This window comes from Quercus lobata, chromosome 7, assembly GCF_001633185.2.
Source record: "Quercus lobata isolate SW786 chromosome 7, ValleyOak3.0 Primary Assembly, whole genome shotgun sequence".
NCBI lineage: Eukaryota > Viridiplantae > Streptophyta > Magnoliopsida > Fagales > Fagaceae > Quercus > Quercus lobata.
Window position 1 is genome coordinate 46,589,686 of NC_044910.1, and position 16,568 is coordinate 46,606,253.

At 34.5% G+C, this 16,568-nt stretch overlaps 1 protein-coding gene across 1 annotated transcript; it reads right to left on the minus strand.

Annotated features, from left to right (window-relative positions):
- Nucleotides 1-1,969: 1,969 nt before the first annotated feature.
- LOC115952796 lies at nt 1,970-9,634 on the minus strand. The gene is made up of 5 exons (XM_031070071.1): nt 9,062-9,634; nt 8,177-8,265; nt 5,524-7,512; nt 4,052-4,238; nt 1,970-2,878 (listed from the first exon to the last, which is right to left on the minus strand). The coding sequence occupies exons 1-5, from the start codon at nt 9,156-9,158 to the stop codon at nt 2,277-2,279; spliced, it is 2,964 nt and encodes a 987-aa protein (XP_030925931.1). The 5' UTR covers nt 9,159-9,634; the 3' UTR covers nt 1,970-2,276.
- Between the last annotated feature and the right edge of the window lie 6,934 nt (nt 9,635-16,568).

The following is a 16,568-nucleotide window of genomic DNA, read 5'->3' on the forward strand; positions in this document are numbered from 1 at the left end:
AGATTTGAGAAGTGGGTATGATTGTGGTGGTGTGGGTATGATTGTGGTGGTGTCTGTATGTTTTGGTTTGGCCGTGGGTTTGAGGTTTGTACTGGTTATGTATGTGTATTGGGTATTGGGTTTGAATATGTGGCTTTGGTGGTGGGTGGTGTGATTAGGATGCTCGATGGTGGTGGTGTGAGAGACCGCAAAAGTGCCACTAAAATAAACAGAGATTTTTGGGTGCTTTAAAAATTCCCTCTCTTTTTTCTTTTTTTAAGTGGCATGGAGTTGTTATTTATTTTTTATATTTTAAAAAAAAAATCCTTAAGGCGAAAATCACATTTTCGTCCTTACATTTTCAAGCGATTCCCACTTTGATTCATAGATTTTATTTTTACCGTTTTTAGTCTCTATTTAGAAAAACGCAATCCATTTTAGTCATTTTCGTCAGTGCCCTAACAGCAAAGTCCTAATGGTAGAAGTAACTATTAAAATAATAATAAAAAATTTTATTTTTACATTAAAAAATGTCACGTCAGCATCTAAATTAAAAAAAAAATTAATTTATTAATTTTAACTAAATAAAAAAAATAAAAAATCACATGAATTGAGATCTAAGTGTGTCTTGAACAAGAACACAAACCCAAAAATTAAAAAAAAAAAAAAAAAAAAAAAAAAAAAAAAAAAAAATTAAACACCAAATTCTCCAACAAATAACTAATCCACATGATTTTCACAAAATCCATAATTTAATAACTAATCAGCCATACAACACCGAATTCTCCAGCAAATCAAACTCATAAACCCAGTAAACAAACCAATCTCCAACCAACCCATAAACCTATATTTTCTTTAGAAACAAACACACACACACACACAACACACACACACACACAAAAACCCAAAAAATTTAGCTGAAATACAAATTCATAAATCCCAAAGCCCCCATTTTCTTAAACCTAACAAAATCATCAAAGACCCATATCAAGCCACACCCAAAATCTCCATTCCTTTTCTTGTCCCGCTACTCTTTCTGAAAACTTTGAAACTTGAAACCCCATTTCTCAAAGACACTAAGGTAATTGCTGATTATTTTTGTCAATTCAAAGCTTCCTCAGTAATAAGCCACTTAAAGGAAGCCCTTTGGATGTTACTCTCTTTGAAGAATTCTAAGAAAATTTGAATATGTACTGTTATTCTACCAAAATCTTCGAAAAGTTTGAAGAGCACGAAAACTGGAAAAATTATTTAAGTCCACTGGAGTACAGTTGAAATGGTTCTCTTATTTAGTGAAATGCTATAGGTGAGTCAGCTTCTTACTCAGCCAAAAAAAAAAAAAAAAAGTGATGTCATACTTGTATAACTGACAGCGTTCTATTGGTTGAAAGTACTAAGAGATCACTTCAACAGCTCTCTTGATAGACCTAATAATTTCTCTGTTGAAGAAACCTCGAAGAAAAGAGGTGCTGTCATGCCAAGTCAATTTAAGGAAAAACCGCCCATCTAAAATCCAAACCAAGGAAAAGCCATAGATCCACCGAAGGAGGTATCTCCCCATCCTACATCCAATCTAAGACCTGATTCAAATTAAGAAATCAAATTAGCCACATCTCAAGCTTATAGGAAGAATGAGTTGTACTCATATTCAAAACCCCAAGAACATTCAAGGCCACCCTTGAATCCAATGTCGCTTGTATAAGCTCGAAGTCTTTGGGAACTACACTCCAGAATCCGGCACCGATTCTTACAAAGGTTCAAGCGGTAGAGATGGATATGAAAAAGGCATTGAGGTCTAAATGTCCAATTGGCCTTTCCAACAGCCTCCAACACCGATTCTTGCAAAGGGACTAGTTTGTTAGTTTTCAGAGAAGTTTGTAGCTTTGCCTAAGCAAAGTATGCCCGGATTAATTGATCAAATACAAACCAAAATAATCTATTTTTGATGACAACTGTATCTTGCTTGGAAGAACAATATTATTCTTTCGGATGAACAAGACAACTAATATAGAGCGGGGAGGGAGCCATGCTCAAAGAAATCAATTTTACAGGACAATATGTTGTTTGGAAGAATAATATTTCTTTTGGATGAACAAGGAGAGCTAATATAGGCCTCTTTCTCACCTTCCTTTGACTTCCTTCCCACTTATTTACATTTGATCTAGAATCTGATTCTTCGTTTTTGTATAAAGATTTTGATCCTTCTAATGATTCTCATGAAATGATCATTTCATCACTTCATTTACGTACATGTAACTTCCTAGACCAAATATAGCCTTTGGTTCCAAATCTCTACGCTACATGGCTACTACCTCTGCTACTAGCTCATCTATAATTAATTTCTCAATTTCCCTACCTATTACATCAATCTCGTCTCCCAAATCCAACCACTGTGACTCCCTTGTCAGCACCTTCCCCAGAGTGTCTTTATTAGATTTCTTCTCTTGGCATCCCAACATCACATTGAGGCGATCTTGGAGCCCATCCTTAGAACTGACTGTTGTTGCGGGCCTCACCCACGGGTGTGGATCCATGAATTGCTGGAAGATCTCCAGTAGTGCTGAATTTATTCGGTCAAACAGTAACCTTCGTTCAGACCTTGGACGAGAAGCTTGACTATTGTACTTCTCAATTTTTTCAAAAATGACGGGATCCACAGGGCATTCTGGAGAGTGCCATGTTGCCATGACAACATCAGGTTCAGCATCGTTAAAACCAGAGGCAATTAAGACATCAGCAATGTAGGAACGCTCCCAGCTCTCTTCAGTTTCACCAAGTCCCTTCTCATTCGGATGCCCAATGGATCCTTCCCCAACTTCTTCATCACTTGAGACATGCATGGGTCCCTCTGCATATGCTTCTGACTCCAACTTGAGTAGATGAAGTTGCATCCGAAGCCCTAGAAACAGACGAGGCAATGGAGCTTGAGTGGGTGAGACTTACAAGAAAGAACTTGCAAACATATGCCGATAGTACGCTCCAAACAATAATGAGTTATTCATTTTTGAACAACAAAGCAATTCAACTGAGCTAGTAAAATGAACATTTATGAAAGGATGACATTTAAAAAACAAAAGTGAAAGTGGCAAAAAAAAGTACATAACCATTGTTTCAATCTTGGCAACAAGTTGTTAAGTTGTATCCAAATCCCATTAGAGACTTGTAATTGCACTAAAAGCCTGTTATTCTATTAAGAGTTATAATTACAGAATTTAGGGGACGAATCCAGTAATTATAGTAAATATGAGTAGAAGACAACACCTCTTGAGATTATCATTTAAACCGCCAGGGCGGGTGGGGGGGAGGAGATGAGGACAGCACCCCTTGAGACAAAATTTAGTGCAAATCAGCTAAGGTCATCTGGCTGTGGCATCCTGTATTTTCCCCTAGCTTATTTGTTGATAGATGAGACAAATAAGTTGGCTTTTTTTTTTTTTTAAAAAAAAAGGCTAATTTATTTGCTTATTTGACGATAGGTGAGACAAAAAGTGAATTAAGTAAATAAGCAGGCTAAAAAAAGAGGATCCCAAATGCACTCTTGACTGCAGTTGTGAGGTGCAACAGGAGCGAGATAATGTAATTTGCAGGTGCTACAAGAACCAGTCTAAGCTCAAAAGTGGAGAGAGTTTAAATGAAAATAGGCTCATAGAGCAAAACAGTGAAAAGGAACTTGCATATGTGATCCATAATAGATGAGCTAGGTCTTTTAGTTAAGGTTTAGCAGCATTTGCACTAACTTTGAATTGCACATGACCCACACTTATGATCAGAACTGTATAATTCACTCAGCAGTGAGGCCACAACAAGCAGCAGAAAATAACAATTTTTGTCCCCTTGTGCATCACACTATATAAAACGACTAATTAACTTCAAATTTTGTATCATCTTTGAAATTTTAGAATTTTAAATACAATATTTTACTCAATTTTATGCAAAATACTTGCTTTCACGGCATTCTAAATGAAAAATGAGCACATAGATATTCTATGAAAAATGGAATGCCATTATGTTGATTACTAGAGGGATCTAAACACAAACTAAGAATTCGAAAATAAATGGTATTTGAAGTTACCATGGAGATCAGCATTGAGACTCTCAAAGCATTCAGAACATGATGAAAGATCATCTGTAAAAGGAGCTTCCAAGACTGAAACTGGACTGGGCTGATCAGCTTCCTTAGAGCTTACTGGAGATTCTAGTCCAGGGGAAGGGTGGAGCAAGGGGACTGAACCTTCCTCGGATGGCCCAATGGGTGGTTCCTGAAATATCATGAAATATTGAGAAACCTTAATATCCTTGATGCAAAATTGAAGGTGCATAAGTAACACATACTTTTTATTTTTTTATTAATAAGTAATGCATCACCACAAGGGTAGACCCATGACCTCACTCTCAATCATGTTATTATGAAGGAAGGATATGGCATTTGAACTAAAACTCATCGGCAGAAATAAAACACAACACAAAATTTGGAGGGAATATCTAACATGCATCTACATACATGTATAGCTAATGCAAATGAGATCTCCAGTTAAGCTGTAAATCATTCACTAATTCATTATAATTTTCTATTACAGAAACCACTTTTACATAGAACAGTATGATTCTAGTATTACTTAGTAATTATTTTTAGGGTATGAAGAGTTTTGAAGATAACACAAGTGTGCAGACCAGAGGCCTCTATCCATGGTGGCATGATTATTGGTATTCCTTGAATCTATCCTAGACTAGGATATAAGTTGTCATGGTCCTCATGGAATGCTTATTATTCTAAAATCACACAATACAGTAGTTAAAGATTGCAACTTTAAAATCAAAAGTACAAATTTTGAATCCTTATCTCACATGAATGACTAGTATATATGCCCAACACATGTAGACACAGTTTTCAAAAAAATGCTCCATGTATACCAAAAGACTACTGCAATGCATAAAACGTCCCTGACCTCATAGGTAATGATGTGGATTTTTTTTTTTTAAAGGGCTATGTTAATCAGATTATCTAGGCATTTGGATCACACACACACACACCCATATATATACATATATTTGAATTCTTTAATATTAAATCAATCTAACTTGAAATATATGTGCTCCATAACAGCATTTTACAAATTGAAGTTCTGGGTAGATCAAATCATACATAACAGCTCTGAAAGAAGAATCAAAGCAAAAGGAAAGTATAACCAGCATAGAGATTGAAAATTTAATTGAAAGAGGAAAAAAAGAGAGTCAAACTTAACGTACAAAACTATTTAACATCCATTAAAGTGATACTAAAGTCCAGTTGAACACAAAGAGACAAACACACAGCTAAAGGCTTATCACAGATTAGCAACAACCCATATGCAACTGTTTAATTTTCTGAAAAAAGAGGTAATTACAAAAGGGAAAAAGAAGAAGTGATTTAATGGGCTGATTCAGCTATCATTAGCTATGATATATTGGAAGGAATTTATTGCAAAAAAATTTTACTGTCATTATTGCATTAGTGATATGCAGTGAAGAATCTAAACACCAGCAGGAAAATGTTATAAACCAAACCTGTGGAATTAAGATATCTTGGCCACCAGTAGATATATCTTTAACAACACCAGCTGATACGTTTGATAGCAACCCCTCAGGAGATTTAGAAGCCATGGTCATATTGTCACATCCCACATTGACCACATTTTCAGGAACTGGACTCATATCATTGACATTACTAACTAATGTCTCAAAGATCAACGCATCTCCTTCATATGGATCCTTCTTTTCAAGGGTGCTCTTCATTTGATTCTGATTTGTATGAATCTCTGCTGGAAACGCATTGCTGTCCCTAACCATGCAGCTAGAAGAATGAGATTTCTTAGTACTGGATTTTGAGTTTCTAGGAACTGACATATCTCTCCAATCAGAATTACCCTTTATTCTCCTGCTCCTTTCTTTCTTCAAAGCCTCTTTTGGCATTAGATACCTGTCATCACAAAGAGTTTCACGGCGCATGCTTCTCTTAGGACTTCCAAAGGCAGTAGAAGAAGCAGGAAGAGACCTTGATCTTGATAACTTTCTGACACACCCATTCTTCCATCCATCCCTGCTGCTAATTCCCAAGGGTTCAACCCACCTAGTAGACCCATCATCACTAGAAAATTTTCCACTGTTTCCATCCTCACCAATCATGCCATCCAAATTTGCTGGTATCAATTCCTTTTCGGGGATAGAAAGCATTTCAGCCAGTGTGCTGCCCCTACCAAGCTCTCCCAACTCTTGAGACCTGTGAGTCATTTTCCACCTCTCTGAGAGTCTCTTCTTGGCCTCTCTACTGACGGAGGATTCAGTCGAACGGGAAGATGAAGGCTTGTATTGGTTACTCAAGTCAAAAGAATTCCTGGAGGTCACCATAATCACCTCTGATTCATTTCCAGACATGTCACATGAACTCTCATCCCCAGCATATCCTCTAAGCCCAGCAGATGAAAAATTCATAGAACCACTGCAAAAGCTATTTCTCATTTGCCTAGTTATTTCTCTAGCAATTTCTCTAGATTCTCTGGAGTTATGCCTTGAAAGCCCAACATTATCAGAAAATTTCTTCGTTCCATGTGTGTCTCCCTCCCTATTTTTAATATTCGGAAATTCCAAGTGCACCCTACAATCTGAAAGATAAGCATGTGAAGACCTAGGTGATGAAGCAGATTTTGCACAATTCTGGGCCTTCCCAAGGTTTGGTTTTAGAACAACTATCCTGGTAGGTAGAGTGGCCAACTCATCATTGCCTTCAAATCGAATTTTTGATGAATTGGGAGAAGAACAAGTAGCATGCCTGCTGTTAGAGTGGCTGAGTTGACCATCACGATGCTTCTGAGATCTACTGTAATTCTTCCATGGAGTCTGTCTATCTGATTTCCCAAGGTCACTGCTTTCATAATGCTGAGCATCTGACTTCATAGCAGATATGCGACCACAATGGGTTTGGGGAGGAGCGCCCTGCATATCATGCAAATGCTTTGTGAACAACGAATCCGGTTGATGAAAAAATTTCAGCAGAAGATCCTTGTTGGAGTCTAGCACCTCAAGTGCATCATGGAACTCCTTTGAATCCTGTAACTTCTGATCAGTTGAAAGGCGTTTAGCATCCATGAACTTCTGCTGAATAAATGCCATCTCAGCATCAGTAAGATTCGAGTTCGTCATCCCTTGCGATAAGCAACCACTACTCGTTATATTTGATGTTTCCAAAACCTCAAATACATCCTTAAATTCTTGCTGCTCCTTTGAGTTACTCCTAGACGATTGACAGTCATAAAATGTTCCACTCTTTGGAGCTTTCTCTACTGATGTTGCTCTTTTTATAGAGATATCTGAGGACATTTTTTGTTGTTTATGATCAAGCTGCTGAGGTGGCAACCCATCTAGACCCATCAATTTCGCAATAACACTTGGAGACCTTCTTTTGGATTCGGTTTCTCTCGACATCTCTTCTGCCAATAACTTTTTCATAGGAGTTACAACAGCTTGTTTTGAAGATCTCCTCCCCAATTCAAACGTAAACTGCAAAGGTCAAATGTGTTTGAACATAACTGTCAGGTCAGTATTTTATTATTCAATACATAATTAAAAAGAAAAACAGAGAAGATATTAAAGAGGAAAATTGAGAATCGCTCAAAAAAGGAGCGTCTTCAAAGATTTACAAACGGAGACTCCTGATCCAAAAAATCAACAATGGAACTACTACATTATACATCTATTAACAACCATCACATTCCTTTTAATAAGGTTTATTTAAGGTAAGTAGGCTGCTGTTGATACAAAGAAAGCCAGCATACATGGTATGTTACTACCCCATAGCCCTTTCCAAGGAGAAAGTATTTGGTATCATCAACCGTATAAAAATCCAATTAAATGAGAGACACGTGCGTAAAAAATAACTACCCACAACCACCCCTGAGAGTAGTAGTGAAATGCTGATGTGGTTATTTTGCATACATGTTTTTCAATTGTTGGATTTTGATACAGCTAACGTCATATCATTTGATACTAAATTACTTTTTTCATTTCAGAGGCTCAGGAGACTTTGTCTTTTCCTAATGATTAACTCAGCAAGCTTGCTTCTCCACTTTCTTTATATCTTTGATAAGTTTGTTTCTCTACTAATATGACCAAAAAAAACTCAACTCATAAAGCACAATGAACACAAACAAGAAAAGGTGCGCACCGAATCTTCGTCAGTAAAACCACTACTGCAAGAGCTAGAATCGGAAGCCAATTTTGGAAAGTTTCTCTGCATCAGAACTTGCCTGCTTCCTGAAAATGAATCCATATAATATTAGCAAGACCATCCAAGAGTAGTAAAAGTGGGGAAGGTTCTTATTCACAACTTTAAAAAATAATAATAATTATATGAAAGAGAATGCTTTTGAAGAGCACTCAGTAGTCAAGCTGGCGATGCAATGATATCTCATCATATCTCTAGAATTTTCATTATGGAAGCAAAAACAAAATCATGCTGATTCCACTACAGAAAAAAGTCACACTTGCTACTCGGAAAATTGCTTTATCAAAAGCGCGAGCATAGCCAAGACTAAAATAAACCTAGCTCATGATCTCTACGTTGCACAAATGGTACTATCAAATCAAAAAGAAAATGAGCTTTTTTAAGAAAAAAATTCAATCAGAAATTAAAATTTCACATCTTTACCAATTTCAGCTGTTTTATTTAATTTTAATTATCGCATTTTCGGAAAGCTAAAGGAATATAAAACACGGAGAATTTCGATTTCCTTCTTCTTTTTTCCCTAATTTTCTTGAGTTTTTTCTCAGCGACCAAACGGCTGGACAGGCTCAAACTGGTAGCTAAGAAAATGCAAAAAATACAAAATAATAACACATTGATTTAAAAAAAAAATTAAAAAATCATACATTTTTTTTAATCATCTGAGCCTACTTTTTAAATGTACGGCTCTGCTTTCAAACAGAAAATGAATATAAAATTTTTCATTTTCAAAATATGTTTTTTGGATTTCTCGGTAACCAAACAGAGTGAAAAACATAAGAAGTGAAAGTAAAAAAAAAACAGAACAAAACAAAAAGACAATCTGACCTTCCCGATGAGCTCGTTCCGTGAAGAAAAACCTATCGGAGGAGCTCCGATCAGCAATGCTAGTAATCTTGGACCTCTTTTGCCGAAATTTCTCCATTCTCCACACTCATCGAAAGCACATTTCCTATCAGACTAAGGAGAAAAAACCAAGCACACAGTAATCTAGATCCGAAATCACGGAAAGAAGCTCGCGAGAAAGCAAAGGAGACAAAAAGGAATTGAGAAAAAGTAGAAAGAATTCAAAACCCTAAGAAAGAGCTTTTCATTAGTTCTAGCTCATATTCATTCAAAAAACAGCTATAAAAGCCAAAATCCAGATCTTATAGAGCGAGAGAGAGAGAGAGAGATAGAGAGAGAGAAAGAGAGTCAAATTAGGTTTGCATAGTCGCGAGGGAAACTAGAGAGAGAGAGAGGACGGCGAGTATTAATGAGGGGTCCGTTAGAAACCGTGGATGAAGAGCGGGGTGGGTGAGGAGAGTGAGAGAGAGAGAGAGAGAGAGTGAGTGGGTCTAGTAAGTTACGTTTTTGAACTTTCAAATACCGATAGAGTGACAGAGGGACCTGGAGTCTCTGGGCGGGCAAGTGGCCTGTGTTACTGTTTACTGCTATCTCTATTTCTATTCTCATGTGACCGTGCCATCCCCACTCAACGTGTCCTGTTATTACAATGCCACGTAGGGTTTCTTTGCTTTTTTTTCAACGTGTCTAATTTTTATTGGAATGTATTGATTACCGAAAGCTAGCATGAAAAAGTGGATAAGCATTTGTTACTGTTATTTAAACAACTGTTTTTAGTATATAAATAAACTTATATGTATTTTTATATATTTTTTTCATTTATATGTATTTTTAAAAAATACAAACAGTATTATTAGAATAACATTACCAAACGGGTCCTATATTTGCAAAAAAAATTTCATATCTATTGGTTTTTTTTAATAAATGAGAATGTCCAGAATTCTTGGAGTATTTGATTATTTTCTTAAGTATATGCAGTCCTACACGCACCAAGTTATTATAGAGAAAAATTTAATAGGGGTGGCTTCAAGATTCTGGCAAAAGATTTTGAATCCGAATCTCATGAATATTATGAGACTTTAGGAACCACCAAGCCAACCCTTTTAGATTCATATCCGGTTGCTAATGCGTTAGATTATTAATAGTAATTAAAAAAAAAATAGAGTTTCAACTTATGATATTGTGAAAAATCATAAAAGCTTATCAACTTAATTGTTGTAAAAAATATTGTGTTTATCAATATATATATTGATTTTTTTTTTTTTTTTGCCCCACTTGTTTTTGTATTATTTATTTATAGAGTTTCAACTTATGACATTCATTTATGATAATTATGATTTTTATCATCAAACAAAGATACCAATTGATTTTTGGTGTAGACATAGATTCAATTCCAAATTTCTTATTCAACCATAAAAAATGTTAATGTACATTATTTGTACTTATCACCTATTTTATTTGTTAAATTTGAACATGCTTAAAAAATGTGGACATTATGTGTTAAATTATGAACATGGCATATATGGTGTTTAAATTAACGACTTTGTAATATATTTTCTTACCTTGTAAAAACTTACCATTTAACTCTGGCGACACTGTGAAGAGAGGAAAACTTAAACACAATATTTTATGTCCTGTATCTTACGTTCTCTTTCTAAAATTGAGCAACGTGGCTACTTAACACAAACACTAATAAGTTTTGTTCTTATGAAAATTATTGAGTTGCTTTGCGTTTCCCCCCTGCTCGGCGTATGGATTTGGTTGGTGGTGAATACGAAATTCTCACCCCATGCCCAATAAGAAAAAAAATGAGAAGCCAACTAAGAAAGTTGAAAGGAGCTGATAATTCTACTACAACTCTTGGGTTGGGGATAAAGTAGCATCAATTTTGTTTATTAAAATATTAATAGGTTACACTAAACAAGTTAATTAGCTAGCTTCTTCCCTAGTCTAGAAGTTCATTGAATCCACATTAGTTTTTTTTTTCCTACTAAATTATCTCAAATTTGGTACAAGTGTTAGATTATTACACCTTCCTTAACGTCTCTTTCAAGCCAAGAAAGTAATCAAATTTAAAAGATTATATTAGAGAATCTAGCTAATTAACATCTTCCCTATTCTAGAATTTCATTAAGTTCACCTTAAATTTTTCCATTAATTATCCCAAATTTAGTACAAATGTTTGGTTCACATGCAGTGACTCATCCCAACGTCTCTTTCAAGCCAGAACGTAAGGAAAGTCTATATAAAGTGTTACCAAATAGGTGCATAGGCAAATTCGAATGGGGCTACTAGGTCATTAGTTGGGCAACACACATTCATGATTATTGTCCAATGAATTGGTTCATGATTCATTGTTTTTATTAAAAAAAAAATGCTAAAATGAATTTTTGTACAAAATTTTCACAAACTAACATTATGAATATAAATATGAAAGAATCTGGCTTAGTAGTTCTTAAGATTTTATGATATTCATGAGATTTTAGATTCAAAACCTCTTGCAAGTATCTTAGAGCCACCCTCAAGGGATTCTTTCCTATAACAATCCATTATATATAGGACAAAGAAACTATATATATTCAAGAAAATAGTCAAATACTCAAAGAAATCTGGATACCTCTTTCCTCAACCAAAAAAAAAAAAAAACAACGTAATTAGTATTAATAAATTTCTTGATTATTATTTTTTTACATTTAAATATTAAGATACATGTTTGTAAAATCATGAACATCACTCTTGATTTTTTTTTACTCTTTTATTTTTTTTTTCTCTGCCTAAATATCTAAGATGGTCCACAATTATAGAGCCCCGAAACATGCAACTGATTATTGAGGTGATTGACAATTTGACACTGGCATTTCTAATTATCAATTCATTCCCTAACACACACAATATTATACAAATATATTCCTAATCTGTCAACACGATTAATGACTTAATCTAAAACCTTTATTTACTTGATGTGTATGTCAAAGGATAGGATTAATTTTCGCGGTATTGCGAAAGGTTGCGTCTTAGGTGCTGACACATCAGTTCATTTTTTATTTATTGAATTAATTTGGACTATTAGGGTTATAATCAACATTATTATATATAATTAAGAGTAGTGATAATTACACACTATGTGGACGAGATACACACCTAAAATCATGTTTTCAAAACACAATTTTAGTTGAAGAAATATCACATCTACAACATTTTCACAACAAATTCTAAGTAAGAAGTTATTACTAGTTCTAATTTAAACTTACTATTAATTTTTGTTTTTTTTTTTTTTTACCATCAGTAACTGTTGATTATAACTTATCATTTAAAATTTGTTGTGCAAGTATTGTAAAAATGTTGTGCATATTTTTTTAGTTCTAATTATGAAACCACTTCACGGTTATTATTGAAATCATGTTTTCAAAACACAATTTTAAAGGCTGTGTGCAACTAGTTGTGTTGTGTGCAACAATAATCACTGTATTATTAATTGCCATACATGGGATTAAAAAATTTTACATAGTGGACAACATCTTTCTAAAAAAACAAAAGTGAACAACATATATTGTATAGATTTTAGTGTAAGACTTTTGGATTGATGTGTCTAAAACTACCATCCCCCATCAGTAAGATCAGACAATGACACAGACCAAACAAAGTAACGAATCTAATTTTGAAATGAATCAACTAAAGGAGCCCAGTTAGCCAAAAGAGTACGTACGTGTTGTTAAATTCTTCTGTGTTTTGCAATTTGTTTTGTTTGTGAGGTTGACTAACTCTTTTGTTTTGTACTGGGCTTCTGGGGAGAAGGAAGATACAAAATAATCAAATATATATACAACCATGTTTTTCCCTGAATGATACAAATATACAACTGCTACTCTATAGGGATTTGTGTCTATAACGTACGCTAGTATATCATGGTTAGGGCATGAAAATGGGTCAAATTTACCTGGGATTCCTTGAGACATGGATAAATTAATTCGTGTAAAGAAAGCCATATATGATTTTGGTAACACTTGGCTACGAAAAGTCACCTGCCTCGAACCAAGACCATTGTTCATTTTAGAAAGCCATATATGATTTTGGTAACACTAAGCTACAAAGTCTCCTGCCTCGAACCAAGACCATTGTTCATTTTATTGGTTCGTGTGTAAATGTGAGGACAGTCTATCAGGAAGGTTTTTTTTACTTCAAGTTAAAGCTAACCTTGTTTTTTTTTTTTTTGGGCTGAGTAAAGCTAACTTTGCATTATGTTCAAGTTGCATATGGTTACAGTGTACAAAACAAATGAGATAGCTGATCCCAAGATTTCTGTATTGAAGGAAAACCTTCTAACATGCGCAACCACAAATTGATTTTGCACTTAATTACGTTGAAATTTGTGATAGAAGCAAGCTCTATATTCATAATTGGGCAAATGATGTTGACAGACATGCCATCTAACATGCATAATGAAATTGGATAGGTTACCTTTCCTTTCGTTTGCATAGTTATTCCCTTACTTTCAGCTTAGATTATTTCAATTTTACAAGCAACAATCAAGAAAAGAGGTCAACCTTGCCTTAATCATCCACCCAAAAAAAAAAAAAAAATGAAAAACTTACCTGACCCAAAATAAAAGGTTAAAGAGGTCAAACAAAAAACATTGTGTATTATATCTGCATGTTCATTTATTTTCTTTCGGGTTTTACCATCTGCCTCATATATAATTAGCTAGTTTTGTTAGTGTGCAGAATGAATGAAATATGTTATAATGCCACCTTTTTTTTTTCTTTTTCTTTTTTGCTAATAATACTTTCTATTGAAACAAACAAAAACAAACATGATATGACTTACACCCACCTTCTAATTTTTCTCTTCACATATTGTGAATGATTTTAGCCTGGCACCTTTGTTTCCGTGACATGGAATCAAAGCAAAAAAGCATCATAACAATGAGATCATTGTTGTCTCCAATCTCTAAGATAAAGCTAGCTAGTTCGTTCTTCCAATTCATCACAATGATGCAGGCGCTTCTATGTATGTTTTGTTTCTTTTTACTTTTTCATAGAGGGACCGACTGTTCATAGAAGCATGTGAAAGTAAGAGGTCTGAGAGCCCCACCACCCATATAATGCAGTATGTTCATGAATAATCATGTCTGGTCACCCATTTTATCACATAAAACCTGATAGAAATGACGTTTTTTCCTTTCTAAACCTTATTATGTACGTTGTCTTATGTCAATAATTTGAAATAAATTTGTCTGTGTTCATCACAATATTTGCATCTTTCGGCAATTTCTATAACTTTCTTTCTTTTGTTTGGTTTTTGAGCACTTTCTACAACATGAGTGAATATATAAGCATGTTGTCTAATTATTTAGAACTTCAAAACTTAAAAGTTGAGCTAGTGAGCTAGAGTTTGGTTGCAAAATCAATCCATCCTTCAAAAAAGGTACAAGCAAGGACTCTCTAGAGCCTAATTATCCTCAGAGATATGAACAAATTTCACTTGATCATGTCAGTGAAATTCATAGGTTTTCTTTTACAAACCAGCACCAATAATTTTGTAAGATATAGGTTTGGAGAGGACAGAATAGTTATAGGACTAGATTATGTGCATGAATGTGAACCAATTGTGTCATAGATGTTTTACTTACAAGAATATTTTTAAAACATAATGAAAAAAGATGCTCCTACTACATCTGGGGATGGAGATGCTGGAGAGAATTCGAGAAAAAAGATCCATGATTAAAGAAAAAGCTAAAGCGAATTGCCTTAAATAAAGTGTTCTATGTAGTGTAGGTCGAAATCAACAATCATGGCTTTGGAATGGCCGAAATTTTTTATATGTGAACTTTTGACAGATATTGGCTCTGGTTAAACACCATAATTTTGACTGGCTAACTCAAAGACATTTAGAACAGACAAAATTAGAAGAAACCACTGATTAAGATTTAGGTTCTGTTAACCATCATTTTCTCTCATCCAAAAAAAACATTTAAAAATTGGCCATGCTAGAAATAAATTATAGAATGGTTTGCTAAAAGTCCACTCAGGAGAACTCTAGGCTTTAACTGTTATAAGATTCTTAATTAATACGTGTAATTTCTGAGCAATCGTTACAATACAAATTTACATGCTTTTAGTATAATAAGGAAAAAGTAAAGATATAAATCTCCTTTGAGATTGGAAAGTAACCCAACCCCATTGAAAGGCAGTACTTTAAAAACCCGTCAACCGATGGCACAAGAAGAACACTTGGATCAACTAGTCAAACCCAGTACAGTCAGATATGACATTACTCAAATTAGAGTTATAAAATAGCATATGCTTTGGTATATGTTTAGACGACTTTCATGACCTGCTTTTCTCTGCTATCCTATAGCATGCATTGCTTTTTGAAACTTTGGAGTTAAAAATTCAGCAGCTGTGGCATATTATACCAAAAAATAACCTATATGTAGGCTTGAGCATTTGAATTTGAAAGGCAGCAATTGTTGTTCACTTCATCTTTTCACTACAGACACAAGTTTATCAATTTTTAATTTTTAATTTTTAAAATTTTACGTACCATAATATTAAAAGATGATGAGTACTGCATGTAGGACTAAGGAAAATATAGAGTCTACACTCTACATGCTTAAAAGAGCAATTACATTAACCTCCCTAAACATCAGATGCAAGTGCAACTGGGAATTCAATTTTTAATATGGCTGGAATCTGGCAGGTTCATTGAACACAGATTGACGAGTACCGATTTGAAGGTGAATTAGCTTGTCTCATCATGGACGCCAAGTTTCTTTTTACTCCGTAATTTCCACAGTTTTAGCGAAAATCTACATGTTCTCGGATTGAATTATTTGGTGAAAAAAAATATATTAAAAGAACAAAATCAATTCAAAATACTAAAGGGGTAGTAAGTATATCATTTCTGGGTTCATATTTTTGGATTAGGACATGTTAATTAATGGGTTTGTATCATCTATTGCCACCCATATTATAAGGATGATGCTAGTAGTTTAATTATTAATAAAGTGCATAGGCTGCTTGTTTAGGTGCACTAAAAGTTGAAGTATTTGCAGCATTTTTATTTTTAGCAGCTTGTCTTTGCATTGTACAGTTTATAATTTCTTTAATAAAATTTACTTGTTTATATATCTGTAAGTTCATCCCAAGGTAAAGGAAACCCTTTTGTATATCTTGATTCTTGGAAGTTTCAAGTTTCAATGGAATATTTTCCCGGGAAAAAAACACACACACACAAAAATTATACGACCTACGTGGTCTCTAGAGACCTAGTGGACCTAACCAGTTAACCAGGACAATCCAAATCTTCAACTGTTTTTTCCGACCGAAGTTTCCTGGTTCTAATAAATTTTAATGGTCTTCTGTCTGGGTAAAAAAAAGAAAAAAATCTAATGGTCTGAGAATCTCCGTCAAGAGCGCGGGGGGGTGGGGGTGACTCATTTTAGACTTTTTAGTTCCAGAGCCCAAGAAAAAAGAATCTATGTAAAAAA

What these genes read in the sequence shown, in the direction of transcription:
- LOC115952796 (XM_031070071.1), bottom strand. Translation starts at nt 9,158, where the DNA reads ATGGAGAAATTTCGGCAAAAGAGGTCCAAGATTACTAGCATTGCTGAT. An exon ending in GGAACGAGCTCATCGGGAAG is followed by an intron (nt 8,266 to 9,061) that starts GTCAGATTGTCT and finishes ATTCATTTTCAG; the next exon opens with GAAGCAGGCAAGTTCTGATG. An exon ending in AAGATATCTTAATTCCACAG is followed by an intron (nt 4,239 to 5,523) that starts GTTTGGTTTATA and finishes ATGATATTTCAG; the next exon opens with GAACCACCCATTGGGCCATC.